This window comes from Mobula hypostoma, chromosome 3 (genome assembly GCF_963921235.1).
Source record: "Mobula hypostoma chromosome 3, sMobHyp1.1, whole genome shotgun sequence".
NCBI lineage: Eukaryota > Metazoa > Chordata > Chondrichthyes > Myliobatiformes > Myliobatidae > Mobula > Mobula hypostoma.
The window spans coordinates 159,135,413-159,157,515 of NC_086099.1; the positions used below are offsets into that span (position 1 = coordinate 159,135,413).

The window sequence follows — 22,103 nt, forward strand, 5'->3', positions numbered from 1 at the left end:
AAAGAAAATGCAATGGCATGTTGGATAAATAGTTAAGTGAAATTAAGACTTGTCTATAATGTTTTAAAAATATTCCAGTTGATTGATATAGAAACCCGAGTGACATTTATCTGTAAAGACTTCTACTAGGGTGGATAGGTAAATATTAAAACAGTATTTATGCCAGTAACAGTTGATTGTTGAGTCAGATTATCTGATACCTTGCCTTTAAATTCCCTCACCAATTCTCCCAATAAAGAAGATAGTGGGTTGGTGTAGTACGGTTACAGCAATGATCCACAAGAGGGCCTCAAAGTTACAGCAATGCTGCAGATAACAGCCAGAGACTTTAATTGTTCAGTAGCGTTCCATTTATAAAATAAACTCCAGCAAACAGCTCAACAAAGTGCTTTCTATTTTAAGCTCTACTGTTGACAATGTAACTGTACAGTCCTTTCAAAAAAAGAGAGAAAAGGATAAACTAGGAATTATAGGCCAGTCAGGCCACTGTCACTGGTGGAGGAATAAATTGGGAAACAGCCTTGAAATTCGATTCTGCCACACATCTATTCCTGGGCTTGGTGATTAAAAATGCATATTGAATAGAGGAAGATGGAATAATAATTATTTCTGGTTGTTTTGGAAATTCAACATGAACACTACCTGATGGGGAATATATTTTGACATTGTTCCCTGAACGATATTTCCCTGCTCTACTCGCCTTACACCTATGACTGTGTGACTAAATACAGCTCCAACACCATATACACGTTTGCTGACAACGCCACTGTTGTGGGCCGTATCAAAGGTGGTGATAGAAACAGGATGCAGGAGGGGGAATGAAAGCTTGGCTGAGCTGTGTAATAACAACAACCTCTCACTCAATGTCAATAAGACCAAGGAACTGATTGTAGACCTCAGGAGAGGGAAACCAGAAGTCCATGAGCCAGTACTCATCAGAGAATCAGAGGTGAAGAGAGCCATAATTTTAAATTCCTGGGGTGCCACTATCTCAGGGGACCAGTCCTAGACCCATAGTATAAATATGATTGCAAAGAAAGCAAAACAATGCCTCTAATTCCTCAGGAGTCTGCAAAGAGTTGGCAAGTTATCAAAAACCTCGGCAAACTTTCATAGATGGGTGGTGGAAAGCGTGCTGACTGGCTCTATTACAGCCTGGTATGGGAACACCAATGCCTTTGAGTGGAAAATCCTACAAAAAGTAGTAGATTCGGTTCAGTACATCACGGGTAAAACCCTCCCAACCATTGAGCACATCTACATGAAACATTGCCGTAGAAAAGCAGCATCCATCATCACTCAGGCCATTCTCTTTTCTTGCTGCTGCCATCAGATGGAAGGTACAGGTGTTTCAGGACTTGCACCACCAGTTTCAAGAACAGTTACTACCCCTCAACCATCAGGCTCCTGAACAAAAGGGTAATATCTACACTCATCCTGTTTCTGGTGTTCCCACAACCATTGGCCTCACATTAAGGACTTTTTATCTTGTTATTTATTGCTATTTATTTATCTTTGCATTTGCACAATTTATTGTCTATTGATCCTGTTTACAGTTACTGTTCTATACATTTGCTAGTTATGCCCACAGGAAAAAGAATTTCAGAGTTGTATATGGTGACAAGTATGTACAATAATAATAACTTTTACTTTTAAATTTGATATTTCTTCTGGAGTGTGTTGGGAGAAACTAAATCACCTTATCGATAGAATTACCAATTTTAATTACCAGAGCAACCACTGCCTGGAAATTTGTCCCATTTCTATTTAAAAGAGGTTTAATGAGTGAATTCAAGGAACTGCATCGACGCCCACGAGAAATGGCACCCATTGTGAATCACATTCATGCTCCATCTGCCTTTGCACGGAGAGAAAATAACAGCAGTAATGTGCACAGTCAATGATATCCTCATGTACCAATGATACAGGATTAACACTAAGAATTTGGCTTTTTGGGTTCAAATTTCTACTTTCAAGGAAGTTCATTGTACTTTAACACAAGTTCAGTGCAGTTGAGCAACCACTATCAAGAATTATAGTGGGCTGCTCACACACCACCTGAACCCTGAAGCACACAGTCAGTGACCTTTCCTGTATCTGGTAGATGAACTGGCTACCTTATCCTTTCCCTGGTGTAGGTGAGTGACAGGAGAACTAAAGGTAGTTGATGGAGATGTGGCTACAAAGAAGAGCCTATTGGAAAATAACCGGGAGAATGGGATGCATGGGATCCATCTGAGACTGGAATAAAGTTGACAGGTCAAATGGCTCCATACTATGTTATCAAGGAATGTAAACTTGTAACAGCTCCAACACTCATGCAACAGATCTCAGGTTAAACACCAATGAGAGGTGTGAAAGATGTTAAAGGACATTGACAGAATGTCTGGCCAGTATCTTAACCCCAGGGTAGAAATGGCTAACATGAGAGGGCATAAATTGAAGGTGATTGTAGGAAAGTATGGTGGGGATATCAGAGGTTAAGATTTTTACAAGGGGATTGAGGGGTGCATGGAAGGGGTCCGGGGTGGTGCTGGAGCAATAAATACATTAGGGACATTTAACACTTAGACAGACACATGACTGAACAAAAAAGGGGGAGCTATGTGGAAGGGAAGCATTACGGTTGATCTTGGAGTAGGTTAAAAAGTCACAGAGCATCATGGGCTAAAGTACCTGTACTGTGCTGTAGTGTTCTGTGTTCTATGAGAGTTATCTTTTATTGACGATACTGATATGATTGTGATTGAACTATCCACACAAATTTCTGGAGGAGCTCAGGAGGTCAGGCATTACCTCTGGAGGGAAATAAACAGGTGACATTTTGCCCCAAGACCCTACCAGAGTTGCTGTATTCCTCCATCATTTTGTTTGTGTTGCTCAACACTTCCAACATCTGCAACATCTCCTGTCTATGATGGAGATAGGCTGTGCAATCTGGGTTGGGGATTTTTATTCGTGGAGGTACTCTTATCTTCAAAGGAGAATATATTCCAGAACGTCATCAGACCCCTAGGCAGAATGCTCAAAAGGTCAATGTCTTTAGAGGCTCAGTTTTTCATCAGCAGTCGAGGTAGAAATGTGTGACCCAATGAGGGAACACATGACGATCATGCTCTCGTGCCTGGGCAGCCCTCCTCTTGAGGTCTCAGTCATCTGGAATATCAGACTCTTTAGTGCAGGATCATTCCAAGGGATCCCAGCAGACCTCTGCTGCATCTCTCAGTTGTTTTCCACCAATGTATCAAGGAATCACGTGGGAAGATTCCTCACAAAGGGATGAATATACCTTTTCAAAGTTTAAAGTAAATTTTATCATCAAAGTACACATATGTTGCCATATACAATCCTCAGATTCATTTTCTTGTGGGCATACTCAGCAAATCTATTGAATAATAACCATACCAGAATCAACAAAATGCCACCCAAATAGGGCATTCAACCAGAGTGCAGGAGACAACAAATTGTGCAAATCCAATGATAATAAATATGCAATAAATATCGAGAACATGAAATGAATAGATTTTGAAGAAGAGTCCATTGCTTGTGAGAACATTTCAATGATGGGGCAAGTGAAGGTGAGTGAAGGCATTCCTGAACCTGGTGGTGTGAGTCCTGAGTCTCTTGTAGCTTCTTCCTGAAGGCGGCAGTGAGAAGAGTGTATGTCTTGGATGGAAGGGGTCCCTGATAATGGATGCTTCTTTCCTGTGACAACACTCCATGTAGATGTGCTCATTTATTGGGAGAGTTTTACCCATGATGGACTGAGCCACCTCCACTATTTTTTGTAGGATTTTCCATTCAAGGGCATTAGTGTTTCCATACCAGGCCGTTATGCAGCCAGTAAATATACTCTGCACTCCACATCTATAGATATTTGTCAAAGTTTTAGACAGCATGCTAAATCTCTGCAAATTGCTAAGGAAGTAGAGGCACTGCTGTGCTTTTTTCATAATTGCACTTGCATGCTAGGCCCAGGACAGGTTCTTCAAAATAATAATACCTAGAAATTTTAAGTTGCTAACTCTCTCTGCCTCTGATTTCTGATGAGTATTGGCACATGGACCTCTGGATTCCTTCTCCTGAAGTCTATAATCATCTCTAGATGGTTATTGCTGATAGTCTTGCTGACATTGAGTACGAGGTTGTCGTTACGACACCACTCAGCCATGTCTTGCTGACATTGAGTACGAGGTTGTCGTTACGACACCACTCAGCCATGTCTTGCTGACATTGAGTACGAGGTTGTCGTTACGACACCACTCAGCCATGTCTTGCTGACATTGAGTACGAGGTTGTCGTTACGACACCACTCAGCCATGTCTTGCTGACATTGAGTACGAGGTTGTCGTTACGACACCACTCAGCCATGTCTTGCTGACATTGAGTACGAGGTTGTCGTTACGACACCACTCAGCCATGTCTTGCTGACATTGAGTACGAGGTTGTCGTTACGACACCACTCAGCCATGTCTTGCTGACATTGAGTACGAGGTTGTCGTTACGACACCACTCAGCCATGTCTTGCTGACATTGAGTACGAGGTTGTCGTTACGACACCACTCAGCCATGTCTTGCTGACATTGAGTACGAGGTTGTCGTTACGACACCACTCAGCCATGTCTTGCTGAAATTGAGTACGAGGTTGTCGTTATGACACCACTCAGCCATATTTTTAATCTCCTTCCTGTATGTTGATTCATTATCACCTTTGATTCAGCCTACAACAGTGGTGTTATCAGCAAACTTGAATATGGCATCGGAGCCGTGCTTAGCCACACAGTCATAAGTGTAAAGCGAGTAGAGCAGGGGACTAAGCCTACAGACTTGTGGTGCACTTGTGCTAATTGAGATTTTGGAGGAGGTGTTGCTGCCAATCCGAATTGACTGGGCTCTGCAAGTGTGGAAATCCAGGATCCAATTGCACAAGGAGGTATTGAGGCCTAGGTCTTGGAGCTCATTAATTAGTTTTGAGGGGAAGTTGGTATTGAATGCTGAGCTGTAGTTGATAGAGAGCATCCTGATGTATACATCTTTGCTGTTGAGATGTTTTAGGGTTGAGTAAAGAGCCAATGAGATGGCATTTGCTGTTGTCCTGTTGCTCCATTAGACAAACTGGAGTGGATCTAGGCCATTTTTCAGGCACGAGTTGATATGTTTCATCACCAGCCTCTCAAAACACTTCATCACTGTGGATGTAGGTGTTACTGGGCAATAGTCATTGGGGAAGGTCACCACAGTCTTCTTGGGCACCGGTGTAATTGAAGCCTGCTTGAAGCAGATGACTACATCAGACAGCCAAAGCGGGAGGTTAAAGATCTCAGTGAACCACTAGCCAGTTGATCAGCACAGGGCCTTATTACAGATATCCTATCTGGGATGGATGCTTCTCGTGCATTCACCCTCCTGAAAGCTACTCATACATCAGCTTTAGAGATTGATCATGGAATCATCAGGGGGATGTGGGCATTTGTAATGGTTCCTCCATATTTTGATAGTCAAAGCGAGCATAGAAGGAATTGTGCTCATCTGGAAGTGAAGCCCTGCTATGTTACTTGATTTAGCTTTATAAGAAGTGAAAGTATTCAAGCCTTGCCATAACTGTCAAACATCCTTCATTGATTGAAGTTTGGTCCAGAATTGCTAATTTGCCCATGAAATGGCTTTAGTGCAGCAAACAGCCAGATCCTCCTAGTTTCTTCTGTAAGTAGCCCAGCACACTAACCAGCCTCATCCCCCACAGTGTGGACATCTCTCCTTGTTTTTATGGGGTTAAGTAGCATTCATAATTCAGTCTGGATACATAATAAAACTCTCTCCCTTTCAGTTGGGCCCCATTAGCATTGCTGTTATACATATTGGCTGGAGAAGGGCCACTTGAGGGCCAATAATCTTGTGGGATTGGTGCACATCAAAATGTGTGCGGGTACACAAAATGTATTCATATACCTTGCAGGACAGTGAAACAGTGGCTCTCCTATTTTTGTCACACAAATCTGGATGAAAAACACTGTATTTAAAAACTGCCATTTTGCCCAATTTCTCATGGAAACACTATGGTTCTTAGCACTATATGCAGCAACTATTTAGTACACAAAGTCATTTGTTTTCATTTCACAGTAGCAGATGAGATCACCAGAGTAGATTCCATATTTATGTTTAGTCCAGCCCCAAAAGTACCCTCCACCAAAATTTCTCAAACCTTAACTACAGGTTGGCCCAGAACCCAACATCCTGAAAGCCTTATCATTCTGAGATCCTAACTTTCTGATGCCCAAGCTGCTAATGGTCTACCCAGTGGCCTTGACTTCAGACCATCTGAAGTCTAGATGTCTTGATGGTCTCAATTTCTTTAATGGCCACAACTCCCATTCCCCTCCCTTCTGTGGCTCAGTGAGGATCCTGATCTCACCCACACTCCTTTTTCCTCCCCTACATATTGCTGATTTGTTTAGGCCATTAATTACTCTTCCTCAGACCTACCTTCCATCCTTCAATGTCCAATGACAGTCACAATGACCTAATGACGAAGTTGACTGAAAGCACCATCCAGACTCCAATGAACTACTGCATATCTTCACCCTGCCTCTAATGCACAACCTCCTGGACTCAGACTCAAAGTACAAAGCACATTTATTTTGGAAGTACATAAATGTAAGCACATATTATGTTGAGATTCATTTTCTTGCTGGCATTCACAATAGAATAAAAAAATACAATAGAATCAATGGAAAACAGCACACAAAGATTGACAAATAACCAATGTGCAACAGAAGACAAATTGTGCAAATACAAAAGAAGTAAGTAAATAATACTGAGAATATGAGTTGCAGAGTCATTGAAAGTGAATCTATAGGTTGTAGAATCAGTTCAGAGTGGAGGTGAGTGAGGTTAGCCACGCTGGTTCAGATGCCTGATGGTTGAAAGGTAATAAGTGTTCTTGACCTTGGTGGTGTTATACCTAAGGCTCCTGTGCCTCCTTCCTGATGACAAAGCAAGAGGAGACCATGGCCTGGATGGTGGGGGACTTTGATAATGGATGCTGCTTTCTTTTGGCAGTACTCCTTGTAGATGCACACAATGGTGGAGAGGGCTTTCCCTGTGTTGGACTAGGCTGTATCCACCACTTTTTGTAGGCTTTTCCATTCTTGGGCATTGGTGTTTTCATACCAGCCCATCATTCCTGGATGTTTAATTTTACTTTATGGCCTTAACATAAAGAGTGAAGTCTTACACTTATTCGCAAGTGCCCGAGACAATGAATGCAACTGAAGTTCACAGGGCAAGGTCCTGCTTTGTAAAGGTCAGCAATGCACTGCATCATTACCAAGTTGCCTTCTGCCTATCCTAGCCCAATACCCAAAACAAAACTCGGTTAATAAAATGGCAAGCCACCCTGATTTGTTATAGAAAAATCCTGCTTGAGTCTTCCCCCTTCCTTACCAGTCCTGAACAAGGGTCTCAGCCCAAAATATTAACTGTTTATTCCTTTCCATAGATGCTTCCTGACCTGCTGAGTTCCTCCGGCATTTGGTGAGATTTGCTTCTGCTGGGTTAATTTCACTGATGTTTTTGATGTTGTAGCAGAAAGTGTTGATGAAGATAATGTGGTTACAGAGAACACGACTTTTCAAAAATAATCTGATAATTAGAATGTACAATCAGTGTGAGAAAAACTGAAACCTCCAAAATAAAAGTGATAGAGGAGCCATAGATGCAAATTTGGTCAAGGGATAGAAAACAGAGAACATTTGGAATATAGCAGTAAACCAGAGGTGGTAAGGGTAGAGAGCCTGGTAAGACAAGTAGACCCATGGAAGGTGCATCTCAATCTAAAAGTGAGGTTGTACACTTTGATGGAAAAGTGTGGCTTGTATTTATATGGCACCTTTCACAACCCCAAAATATCCCAAAGGGATCTTGCAACAAACATAAGTAAAACAGAACATGCTAGAAATATTCACCAGCTCTGATATATGTGGAGGGAGGTAGAACTCTCTCTCGTTCTCTTTTCCACATATGCTGCTCAAATTGCTGAATATTTCCAGCATTTCCATTTAGTTTTGGATTTTCATCATCTGCAGTATTTTGCTATTGACATTGCTTTGAAGTCAAGTTCATTATCAAAGTATGTATCTGTTACCATATACTACCTTGCGATTCATTCTGAGTGCTGAAATAGAGGAAATAGAGTAGCATTTCAACAAGCTCTCCCAGCAAGTCATAACACCCAGGTAATCTGTTGGTAATGATGTTGTTTAAGGGCTGAATATTGGCAAGGCTGCCTCTTTATCCTTGAAATTGTGACAGGGGAACTTTCCTCTCTGCAATATTTGCTCCAAATTTACGACAGGGTCTCAGATGATACCTTTGTGTATTGCCAATTTATCATGCTTTCTAGTTGCACAGATGTTTGGGTCTTTTTACTTAAAATAATGTTCAAAATAAGGAACAGCTGCAGCATTCTCAAATACAACAACATTGTGATTCAGGTAAAGAGAACACTATGTGCTCGCAGGTAACATTCTATCACAGTTTTGTTCAGTGAAAAGAAATATTGCCTGCATTTTAAGGAACGATCATATTACTGAAGTGCCACATGAATTTACTCCGTAATAAAATTTTTCTCACCATATTCCGAGGATTGGACAACAGAAAATGTTGTGCGACATGTGCTGGCAGTAAATTAAAGAGAATCCGTTTGTTATCAAGCTTTACTCTTTCCATATCATCTCTCTCTTCTTCTGCCTGAAAGAGAAAATGCAGTAAAAAAGCTGACAGCTCCATTAACTTTTAACAATGAGGTGAACAGTGAGACAAATATTGTGTAAAAGAAAGGAAGCCTTGTCTTTATTAGCTGACTTGTTTAATATGCTGCAAAAGATGTAGAATTTATCTGCATTACATGAGCTCAGGGCTTCATCTGGGTTCCAAAGCTCCTCTCATCTAATTTTGGCAGAAACACCTTTTATACATATAAACTTGGCACTGATGCCTGGATTACAGAGGCAGAGTAGTGGTGGGTGGGTGGGGATGGGCAGGGTTGGGGAACTACAAAAAAATTCTGATGCATTTGTGACTGAGTGGGGCTTTTTAACCTCTTCTTCGACTGGGTTTAATCAAAAAATTGGTGTACCAAGTATTTTCATAATTCTTGTTTTCTGTATACAACTGTGAATAAAAACTTCTCAAATATCTGTCAAAAATGCACAGTAGCACAGCGGCTAGCATAATGCTACTACAGCGACAATGACCCAAGTTCAATTCCGTCACTGCCTGTAAGGAGTTTGTACGTTCCCGCTGAGATCGTGTTGTCTTCCTCCCAGTGCTCTGGTTTCCTCCCACGTACCAAAGACATGTGGGTTGATTGGCCACATGGGTGTAATTGGGTGGCACAGACTCACTGGGCTGGAAGGGCCTGTTCTCGTGCTGTATTCATCAATCAATAAATCAATAAACAAATAACAAATGAATAAAGAGTTACAAACAAACTGAATTTAGAATTTTATGGTTACTATTGGGGAGATCACGAATCATAATTTTGCCAAACAATGTTTAAAAGGAACAGTGACAACTTGGTAATATACCGTCATAATGATTCATACACCATAGATAAGAATGATTTGGTTCACGATATGAGCAAATGACCTTTAAAGGAGATATTCATTTAGACTAGTCCCATTCTCCTTTCCATGAACTTGTTAAAACACTTATCCAGTACGCTTCTGTAAGTTTGTTGTCCAACTGGACTGAGGTTCAGTTGGTAATTATGCAGAGAACTAGCTGTAGTATCTTGGTCACTGTTTCCTATCTTCCAAGTCTTCTCATCTGCACATTTGATATCCTCCTCTTTCACTGCAGACAACACTAATTTTGGTAAGAGCACAGGCATACTGTGTTGAGGGAGTGGATATTGTCGTGTCCAGCCCCACAACTTGGCTAAAAAAAACTAGTGTAAGCAAGTGGATTGCTTTGCATTTGGTTGCTATATCTTGATGGTTTACACAAGTTTTTATCATAAGGGTGTTCTTAAGTGAATGTTTTTAAATAATTATTTAAATAATTAAACCCACTTGAATGGGTTTTGATCGTTAGTGCCATTTCAAAGCAGGTCAGGAAGCCATTGACAGCAATGAATTGTCAAAAGGTAATTGGCTCAGTCTGGGGCAGGTCGTCAGGGACAGCTGCCTGTGGATTGACCAGAGTTCATGAACTGTTCCAACTTGCTTCAGGGACATTTGCTCAGGCAGGGCCAATTATCAATAAATAGAGAAGCTAAGTATTATGCTTGTCTTAAATTTCATTTATACACATGTTCCTATAAGGTGTCATGACAGAAGCTGGAAGTTAGGAGGTTAAAGGATCCTGTGCATCCAATAAGAGCACCCAAGATGGCCATTGTAGGTGATCTTTCAATGCTCAGACTGGGCACGTGTGGGCATCAGCCTGATCAGACTGAGGTTTCTGGCACCAACATTGGCACAGATCAGGGAGCTATCAAGAAGGCATTATGTCTGTGATGCCCTGAGGAATCCAAATGTAAGTGCCTCTGACTCTAACTAATATGGGTGAAACTAAGTCCTGATGCAGGATTTCTACCTGAAATATTGACAATTCACCTCATGCCACGAATGCTGTTTGACTCATTGAGTTATTCCAATCATCCAGCATCTGTGGTCTCTTGTGTTTCCATTGGTTATTTTTATGTGTAAATAAGATTTAGAAAATCATGATATCTTGTTTCCCTACAGCTGGAATAAACTGGAGGATATATGAAGCCCATGACCACTATAGCAGTGGCCAGAGGTTCTATTGAACTGACTACCAAGGGCCTGAAAGTGGCTTTGAAGTGGAGTGTGTGGTGGTTGGATACTGCATGGAGCCTGCAGTGACTCAATGGCAAGGACAAGGTCCTCAGTTTTCAACATTATTGCCTGGCCATTGCAAAACATCTACTCTTCTATAGGCTTGGTCACATTTCCTATGTTGAACCTCCCACTGACCTTCAATTCTTCAAGGTGGTTTGTGTCAGTGGTCAGCAGCATGTTAATCCTTATATTTAAGCAAAGCCCTGTGGACATTTGCATCTCTGGTGATATAGTCATAATGAAGGAAGTTTCATGAGAATCTTTACCTTTGAAATTCAGGATGGTTGGTTTCACATTACTGCAGCTTTAAACTGCAGAATGGAATACTGAAAGTCAAACATTTCTGTTCAGTACACCGTCTTCTCTTTTATCTCCCAGCACTTTGCCTAACCAGTGCTATTTCTACATCTGCCAGCACATACACTTACTATCTTTTCTGAAAATTATTCCTGTAAGGTTCTCTTTAATCCTTACTAACACCACCAAAAGGTTTTCCAGATGAGCTTTCTTGCTGAGGGTTACATTTAAGATTACAATCATTTCTCTATCATCTCTGCTGCAGTTTGGTAAACCTTGGATCTGTAAGTTTATCTGCAGATCCGATATAAATCAGCCAAAGAATTGCATTATTGAGTAGCCATATCCTGTCTTTTCATAAAACATCAAATATATGCGGGTGTCTGTATCAACTGGTTTTTCCTCCACTGAACCAAATGACAGCACTAAGTTCACGAACAGGAAACGAAATACAGCATTCATGTGGCACATAACTGAACAAATCTAACAGTCCTGATTCATTAGTGACTCCTGAATTTAAAGTAGCAACATTTTTTAGTATTTACAAATTAGATATTTCTAAGTATTGATCACTCATGCAGGCAATGGATAGACATGGCTGTCTGATACAGCTCAACTAGCAATGCAGCAGAATTTTAGGAAAACAATCATGGAATTAAGTCCTTGTTAAAAATGTCTCAATTCAGACATGCTATTGTTTTAGTGGCACTTCTATTTTGTAACTTACTGCTACAGAACAAAGTTAAGTTAACTTGAAGCTAATGTGATTCAACGCTTTTTACAATTAACACAGAGGTAATCTTCATCAGTTTATTATTGGATTATATTCAAACACAGGAATGCAAGGCCAGCAAACACATGCATGTCATATCTGAGTTTCCATAAACAGACTATTATCAATACATGGGTACCAAAACAAGATGTTCTTAAATAGCTTAGAGTTTTCTTTAGGATCTTTCCAAATTACAAGCCAAAACAGTGATGAAAATGTATTTTTTTCAAGGGCTGTGCAGGCATCGCCTTCTGCTGTCTCTGAAATTGTGAATTTTATTATCCAGGCACCTTATGAGTCCTTCACAAAAAGGTCAAGTCCATTTTTATTTAACCAAGCTGTTGCTCACGTTGTGTGTGTGTGTGTGTGTGTGTGTGTGTGTGTGTGTGGAGATAGGGAGAGAGAGAGAGAGACCTGTTCCTCTCAACTTTGAGTTAAATGGTTGCTGGCTCATCCCATTTCTGAAATAGCTCTCAAGAGTTGCCACACTTCCAGCCCACAACTCACTAACCCTAACTGTATCTCTTTGGACGTGGTTGAAAACCGAAGCACCTCGCTGAAAGCCATGCGGTCGCAAGGAGAATGAACAAACTCCTTACAGGCAGTGACGGGGATTGAACCCTGGCTGATGATTACTGCTGCTGTAACAGCATTCTACTAACTGTTACACTACCGTGCCACCCCAACTCATGCACTCTTTGCCCTAATCAGTGAAGGCACCCTAGCTAAGTATATCATCACTTTTAGGCAACTATGTATTTGTACCCTTAGCTCTCTCTATTCTACAACGTTCTCCAGGTTATTACCATTTACTCGTTAAGCCTTTCCCTTAACTTTCCAAAATGCAGCACGTCACACTTGTTCCGATGCACATTCTCATCCAGACTATTTTACAAAGGGCAAACAAAAGGGAAGCACCGTATCATTGCAGTTAGCATAACACTATTACAGGGACAACAACCTGGACTCAATGCTCCTGATGTCCTTAAGGCGTTTTGTGTGTTTTCCCCTGGACCATGTGGGTCTCCTCAGGGTGTTCCAGTTTCACCCTACATTCCAAAGACAATCCAGGTTGCTAGGTTAAGCGGTCACTTGGGTGTAATTGGCCAGTACATGCACATTGGATCATCGTGCTGTATCTCTAAGTAAAATTACAAAATAAAAAGTGGACCCAGTACCAATCCCATGGCACACTACTAGTCACAGGCTTCCATTCGGGAAAAAATGGCCCTCCTCAATCATCCTTGGACGCTTTCCACCACACCAATTTTGGATCCAAATAGCTAGCTCACCCTGGATCCCATGTGACCTGTGTGCAGATATCTAGGTAGGAAAACACCAGTCTAGTATTGAGGGAACTCCACAGCACCCAGAGTGAGCTGCAGGTCCAAAAGCATTTTGCAGTACTGATATTGTACAGCATCACTGAGCAAACTTTGCTGTACTGAGAGAGTGATATTAATTGGGGAATGCTACCATACCTTTGTCCAGTTGAGTGAATCTGTCATGACCTACCCTTACTAGTGCACCTTTGCAATTCTAAGAATATATTCTTGCTCCCTTTTCATCCACCCATGCAGTTCCTAGTAATACTGTTGAGAAAAGATTGCTGGGTCCCACATATGAGGACAACACTCAATCCTGTCTGACTACCACCACTCTCAGCTTCCTGCTCTGTATGTGATTCACCACAGCACCCATCGTTCGATCCACAGAAATGCCCTCCCAATAAATATTGGGAACCTCAGACCCAAGTTATTGGCCCTGCTTAAAGTTCCATTTGCTGAACACTGTTTGATTTCTCTCACTGGTAACTTTCTATTGAGTTCGAGCCCAAGATTAACTGTTCCATCACTATGAGTGGTCCTATAAAATGTAGTGAATATGGTCCATTCCATCAGGGGTAAAGCCTTTCCCACCATTGAGCACATCTACACAGAATGCTGTTGCAGGAAAGCAGCATCCATCATCAAGGACCCTCACCACCCAGGCTATGCTCTCTCCTCAATGCCACCATCACAGACAAGGTACAGGAGGTTCAGGATCCACACCGCCAGGTTCAGGAACAGTTATTACACCTCAACTATCAGCTCTTGAACCATGGGTATAACTTCACTCGCCCCATTAATTAACTGTTCCCTCAATGTATGGACTCACATTCAAGGACTCTTCATCTCATGCTTACATTATTTATTGTTTATTTATTTATTTATTCTCTCTTTTCCTCTTCCATATTTGCATAGTTTGTTGTTCCACTGGCCGTTTGTCCATCCTTTTGGGCGTGGTCTTTCATTGATTCTATTGCGATTCTTGGATTTACTGTGTGTGCCCACAAGAAAATGAATCTCAGGGTTGTATATGGTGACATTATCTACTTTGATAATAAATCTACTTTCTACTTTTGCACTTTGAAGAACATCTATTTCACCTTGGTTATGTTATCAATTCCCTCCTGCTCAAAGCTTTATTCGTGTCCTTGTTCCCCATAAATACAACCATCACAATGTTGCTTGGACTGCATGGACCAGTTGGGCCGACGAGACTATTTCAATGCTGTCTCTTTTCTATGTACAGACCTTTTCTGTGTAAAGGTGTGTTCGGCTGAAGTTCTGCAGTCTATACCTCAATTCACAACAACTTTGCTCCCCAAACCTCCCTTTGATTTCGACGTTTGTCTCCTGCCTTGACAAACACTCAGTTTTGAAATAATCTACTGCGTGACTTGTGCTAACTTCGTAACTCCCAGCTCTTCGAGCATTTGTGGCTTTCACTGTTCTCAATTCCAACAACGTGTGCACCTTCATTTTGGAATGGTATAGAGGATGTTTTGGTCCATTGTGTTTATGTCACTTTATAGTAGAGTTCTTCAAGCAATTCCATCTCCTATATGCAAGGAGATATGCTTTTATAGAAATTGTCGAATAATAAAATTTAGGTATTTAGGAAAGTGTAGTGGAATATTTAAGAAATATAAAACTCCCCTCTACCAAATGTACACAACCTACACCATTTATCCATTTACAGTATGTATCATTTTAACAATCAGTTTTATTTTACTTGAGGATATTTACTATTTACAAATAACCCTCCACTTTGACTTCCCTCCTTTTCCCACAGTTGTAACCAACCACCATGGTATTACAGAAATTTGTATTCAATATTAATAAAACAAAGTGAAAATAGATATAAAGGAAAGCACGCTGGTACGAGATAATATGATAAGTAATATTTCACTAAAAACCAAATATATGTCACACATTTACTGAATATTCTATAAAATAGAACAATTTCAGTTTAAAGCATGTTTGCATTGATCTTCTTGTCTATTTTAGGTTGAGTCATTTTATTTCTCTCTCAGAATATGATCTAATGTTATTAAAGCCACAGGGAGTACAAAACATCTTTCTAAAAAAAAGATACAGTTTCATGCTCTTCTTCTTTAATCTTGACTTTACTTTTATTGGAAAATATACAATGTTTTTAAATTCTAAGGAACGATCTACATTGGCCAACCTATATATATGGGCATTGGTGAGGGAAATTCATTCAAGTTAAACAATGGGCAGCACAATAACCTTCCAAAGGTCTAACAAATAAATTTGTGTCAACATTACACAATGTTTGTCATTTTATGCAATAGGATGTGGAGCTGTGAACTCTTTTATTGATATCACTGAGAATCAACCACTGCAAGCTTATTACCTCCCTAGATTTTTGTTGCTCTTTAAACACTCTGTATTCTGTCGATGCAATTGATTTTTTTTTATTCTGTTCTTTGCGCTATCAGATGTAGCATCTTACTTAAATTAACTCCAGTGAGCACCAGTGTAATTTCCACCACTTCAGCATCCTTCCTTACTCTTTCTCATTGAAACTTTTAAATAGTAATCAACTAGGGGCATTTTCTATGCTTTTGAAACCAATTTAATTTAATTTGTCATTTTCGCAACAAGCAGATATTGAATATGGTGTCACTTGTGTAGCCTTAATTTGCAGTCAACTCCCGGCAATAATTTTAGGTAGATCTGAAACCGTAGATTTACACGATTCCCTATTTCCAGGCAATGTAAATTTTCACATCAGCTATACGCATTTCATATGCAAATAACTTATTTGGTTAATGTTGACAAGCCATTAATAACTATATTACAACTTTTGTTACTGAAACAGTTCAATCCTGAACGTCCGTAATTCTATTTACATTATAGCTGGACCAGTGGGACAGGATTTCCCATCACTTATCATCTGTCATTGTCAGACAGGGCCAGCTACTTCAAATGGTCACTGATGTTAGCACAAGATTACTTTGTTGAGGGTTGATCGGGGCCAGAGGGTTTCTGAGGCTAGAAATACTGTATGTTAGGCAGGTCAGGAAAAATACAAGCAATGAGGGAGAGCAGTGAAAGTAACTGATAGGACATCACACAGCTTTTCAAAAATTTTATGGAGCCTATGGATCCTGTTTGCAAGAAGACGAAGTGATAAAGGCTCCCAAACAAAAGAAAGAGACACAGCAAGAAGGTAGAAAAAAAACCCACAATGTTTACATCTGATAGCTAGACAGAGCAAGCATGAGAACAGGAATGAGAAAGAGAGAGAGAAGCATAGAGGCAGACAGAAAGACAGCATGGTATGAGATGGTTTGCAAGAGGAGCAAGAGTGGGAAATAAAAATAATAGTACAATAGCAGAAATCTCAGAGAACTACTTCATGTGTCATGTGCAGAGAGGTGGTGGTGCTATTAAGAGATCTGGAGTTACTCAAGGGTTAAAGGTGCTGATAGTGGAAAAACCAGTGCTGGCAGAGACACCCACCCTAGTTTTCTTACCCATGATCATTAACCACATGACCACATTGAAGACGTAAAAGTAAGGGTGCGTCTGTCTAATGTGTCAATTACTGGATGAGGAAATTTCTGGCAATCTCCATGGGTGGCATTTCACAATTCCCCAGAAATTGCTTGAAATGAACAAATTACACAAATGGGGGATTGTTTTTGCAGAGGATGATCCTGAGCAGATAACCCAGCTCTGGCTGCCACAGGATTCTTAGTGTATTGTTTTCAGATCTTCAAAAACTTAGTTTATTTCAAAAATTTGAAAGTTTTGAACCTCTATTCATATAATTTATGAGAAATATTACAGCATCTGGGAAAAGTGTTTGGTGCAATCCGTCGCTTCTTGATGGAAATTTAGGGAGTGTTGTTGCACAATTTGCCTCACAAAAGAACTAGTGACCCTTTACTTCATTCTTCTTCATTCTGGACAGTTTCTTCTGCTACACAAAGTAAGGAGGCTATTGTGATTTCAAAATTGCGTGGCTAAGGAAAAAATGTATTTGAAATGTACAAGACACCTTATGAAGAGTATTATTCAATCACTGGAAACTATTTTTTCCTGTGTTGTAAGCTCTGTGTATTTTTTTACACCTTCATGGGAGGGAGGGAACAAACAAATGGCTATTTTCATGCTTGATATTCAGAGCTCCTTAATAACTGTAGAAGCAAAGATATCGCTATGATCAAAGGAAACTTCAAACCATCCTACACAAGTGAAGCAGTGACTAATTTAGAGGAAAATAAAACGCTACTAAATACTGTTATCTCCAATAATCAAGGTCAAATTTTCTTCAGTCTCCAGGTCCCAAAATAACAATTCCATCAATCTCAGTCATTAGAAATAAAAGATACATCTCATTTTCATTACATTTTATACTAATGCATTATCACAGGTATAGAGAGGTAGCTAAACAAAACAATATTAAAATTACTTAATACGACAAAGTGCTTGAAATGTTTCTATTCTGTAAAACATACTTCTAATTAATCATCATATTAATTCAGCAAACAGCTATTTTCTTTTTCAATTTATCAAATATTAATGAACATTGTGTTTATATGACACTCTGCATTCCACTGAAAATTTTGAACCCTGTGGATATTTTATGGTGCTTTCAGAGGACTTTTTCAAATGGAAAGACTTGAAAAGTATTATTAAAAATTCCAAATGTGAATTTAAATTCCAGATCTTACATCTGCTTTATTTTCTAATCATCTCAACACAAAACTGGTTGTGTTTTTGTAATTTATCAATTTCATATATGCCCCAAATCAAAATTATGGTAATAAATGTGTGCGTATGTATTATTGCACCATTATGTTCTTAATCCCATTCACTTACCTCCATAACAGAACATTTCAACTTTGACTGCAACTCCTGAATGATTATCTGAAAATGATAAAACACGTGTGTGTGTGTGTGTGTGTGTGTGTGTGTGTGTGTGTGTGTGTGTGTGTGAAAGAAAGAAAATAATATTAAGTAAAATAAACTAATTACCATTAATTTGGTTAACTACAAATCAAAATTAAATAACCTACCCTAAAAATAATTGATTAGAGTTGTTTATTTGAATCTGCTGTAGATCTTGCCTTCTATCAACTTCAGATTTCCAGCATTTTTCTCTTTATGATTCAGAAGAACATCTCACTCTCATTCTATGCTTTGAACCCAAAGCCAGGTCCCATCTTACCTGCACTGCCCAGAGGTAGTCTAATCGCAACTTTAGGTCTAATTGTCTAGAGTGAAGTCCAAGAGCACAAGCGAAAAGCAGGATTGCCAAAATAGATTCATATCCTCGTATGTAAAATGAGCTGCCTCTGCAGAAATCATAGAACAAGGAACAACTTGACATTTCAGTAGTAGTTCTTCGGGTGAAAAATATGTTAATTCAATTTTAATATATGTATGAAATTTTAAATAGAATCAATGAATTTAGAAAAGAATTAAGTTTCCTTGATTAAAATAAATCAGAAGACACTGTCATATAGCTGAACGATTGATGAAAAATAAACTCTTACTTCTGTTTTACAGATTTACTACACATTACAGTCAATGATGTTATGCTGTTATTTGCTCTTTTTAAATATGTAGCTAATTGGCTTACATTGAACAATTGAGAATTTTATTTAGGTAGTAAAGAAAATAGTTTTGAGTGAATGGGATATGTACATTTCTTTGATGGTACTTCTAAGGATCACTAGTTAAATGATAAAAAATTATATCCTTTTAACGACTATCCATAAAGAATTCTAACTGCCACTGTTGCAAAGTTTGGGCTAGAAATTTCATGTGTAATGTAACACTTCCATGTTCCATCTGACTGAATTAATCGAAAACCCAGCCATTAAATAGAACTGGATACATCATCTCCTCGCATCACATTTCTGGACATTCAATGGCATTATTGCACGTCTTCACACACTGAAGCCTTTGAGTGAGAATAATCAGCGTGGGGAGAATGACTGACATCACCCTTGCTGTCATCTACAGCAAAAAATAAAGTGAATGCATGAATGAACGAGCAAGGTTTCAGATCTAGAAGCTTACCTCCAGATGGTTCACTTAAAGGCCAAGTTCAGCAGTGAAGGTGCTTTCAAGAGGGGCAGATCTTCATTAATATTGTGTCTTATTTTCTTCCTGGCATATGGGGCCACAGTTGGGTAGGCCCAACCATCATAATTCTTATCCCAGTGGCAAAGATGCACACATCCATACACAGCCAAATTTCCCTAACAGTGGTCTCTGTAAGGGAGTTTCTCTTTAAGAATGTCCCTGAAGAAAATCACCTTGGTAAGATCATGCTTCATTAGTACAAGCCCTGGATAGCTGAAAAGAAGCTTCAAATAAGTGGGTCCAGGGCTCCAAGCAGCATCATATCTAATCCCATGTTGAGATATTTCTAGACAACTTAGTTGAGTGTTAAATATAATATGCATTTAAGTTAAGATATATAATTACTTACCCCATTGCTCTTCTGTATCCACTAATCTCAAAAACTACTATGTATAAAATAGTGACGATGAACAGGAGGATCATTTTTGGTAATGAAGATACACGAAGGAATATTGCAAGACTTAGTGTTCCGACAACACATGCAAGGAAAGCATAATGCGCTGCATCACAGGGCAATTCATTCATTGTTTTATTGAATCCATCAGGAGCAACAATAACAATAGAGGTGCTGGAGTTGGTAGTCCATACCCAAGGCATGCAGCCAACCTGTATAAAACATAATAAGGTATCAAAAGCAAAGCAAAAAGCATTGGTATTTCTTCCTGAAACCTCCAGAGACAAATTAAAATGCAATTCTGTAGTATTACTGGGTTTCCTCTAATTAAATGCAACACAACTTTGAGAGACAGCAGAGACTGCAGGTGCTGGATCAACACACACAAAATACAAATCTTCAATAAGACTGGAAGAGAAGGACATAGAAGACAGGATAAAAGGGTGGGGGAGGGAGAGCAGTAGGAACTGTCAGACCTAATCATTTTCCCTTTACTGCTCCCTTTGTGCCTTCTTTTCTAATCCTCATGAAAGGTGTCAGCCTGGAACTTTGACTGTTAATTTTCTTCCATAGATACTTCCTCCAGCATTTTATGTGTGTTGATCCATAATTTTAATGCTTTAAATAACACATACGGTATGTTCTAATGGTGAGATTGCACTTTAGCTGTTAATTTTCGATAAATGATAAATTTAGTAGTTAAAAAGTCTTCCTGGTAATAAAATCAAAGAGAAGTTGAATATCCCAGATTAACCTAACAGACCATCAAGGTAATTCATAAAGTCAAGTTCTCCTTGCCAAGATCTTCATTAGTATATTAAGGAGTTTCATGATTGATATGCGTGTGTCTTAATCCATTGGTGAGGACCACAGAAGAACAAACGTTTCAAGACAAGCTTCAATTTAAATGGGATGAATTTGATGAATTCAGCAGTTGATGAGTGATCTCTTCTGCTATATTCTGCCCAATGTAAAGATGAAACATATGATAACTACAGGACTGACCATCAACCTGAACTCACATGATCCTTCACTGACTATTTGAAGACAAGCATCAGTTTTTGTGCAAGGAGCTGTAGTAATTTTATTCGCACATGAACACTAATGCAGCTGTTCACCCACCCCTTTTACTAGTTATGAAAGGAATACTGATCATTTTGTATCTCTTTGAATTCATCTCTTCTTCAAATATTGGCATATAATTGAGTGATTCCTGAATGAATGGCTATCACCAGAAATTTAAGCAATTTATCCTAAGTACACTAGTATTAAATTAATAATAACCTGCCCCTAATGTTACTCTTCCTCCCATGGAAAATTTGACATTTCAAGATAAAGAATTTCATGAATTAAATTTCACATGCAAATAAGCAACAAACGAATTCAGGCTTGGGATGTGCAAACATGGTGAAAGAGAACAGTTCTCAGACGCGGAAATCAGTGATATATTAGTGCTGCTTTCCTGAGTAATGATGAAGCATACCAAGTCTTAGTTGGTGAATGTCATTCCATTCTATTCGGTGGTTGAACTACATCAACCAATTGGAAGAAAAGTCCTTGTATATTTCATAAATGAAATAATCCTATAATTCTAAAAAAAGTCACTAAAGCTGATAGACAAGTCATGCACAGAAGTGTACCCTATAATACAGTGTGAAATGGAGTTGGCAACTACTGTTTTCACAAAAACAGCTGGTTTGTACTGGTTGAAATTCTTAAGAAATTTTGATGGTGATTTTCATCTATAAGGCTTTGATTTACAAGTATGTTCAAAGATTAAGTCTTATGTGTGGCACCATGTCAAATGCCTTCTGAAAATCCAAGTACACAACATCAACCAATTCTCCTTTCTTCAAAAAATTCCAACAGATTTGTCAAGCAAGATTTTCCCTTGAGGAAGCCATGCTGACTATGGCCTATTTTATCAGGTGCCTCCAAGTACCCCAAAATCATATCCTTTAACAATTGACTCCAACATCTTTCCAACCACTGAGGTCAGACTAACTGGTTTATAGTTTTATTTCTTTTGCATCTCTCCCTTCTTGAAGAGTGTAGTGACATTGCAATTTCCCAGTCTTCCAGAACTATTCCAGATTCTGGAAAAAAAACACTACAAGTGCCTCCACAATCTCTTCAACCACTTCCTTCAGAATCTTGGGGTGTAAACCATCTTGTCCAGGTGACTTTTCTACCTTAGGTCTTTCTGTATCTCTAGAACCCTTTCCCTAGTTCTGGTGGCTTCACACCCTTCATGACCCTGACATCTAGAACTTCCACCATACTGCTGGTGTCTTCCACAGTGAAGACTGATGAAAAATACT

General features: G+C 39.4%; 1 protein-coding gene across 5 annotated transcripts in view; it reads right to left on the reverse strand.

Annotated features, from left to right (window-relative positions):
* LOC134344352 (adenylate cyclase type 1-like) overlaps positions 1 to 22,103 on the reverse strand; it is a 279,148-nt gene that overhangs the window by 47,638 nt on the left and 209,407 nt on the right. For all 5 annotated transcript variants that reach the window (XM_063043992.1, XM_063043991.1, XM_063043994.1 and 2 more), the window contains 3 exons: positions 19,738 to 19,994; positions 18,466 to 18,592; positions 8,632 to 8,748 (listed from right to left, as the gene is read on the reverse strand). In XM_063043992.1, coding sequence (XP_062900062.1) covers positions 8,632 to 8,748; positions 18,466 to 18,592; positions 19,738 to 19,994 — 501 coding nt within the window. The remainder of the gene's footprint in view (positions 1 to 8,631; positions 8,749 to 18,465; positions 18,593 to 19,737; positions 19,995 to 22,103) is intronic.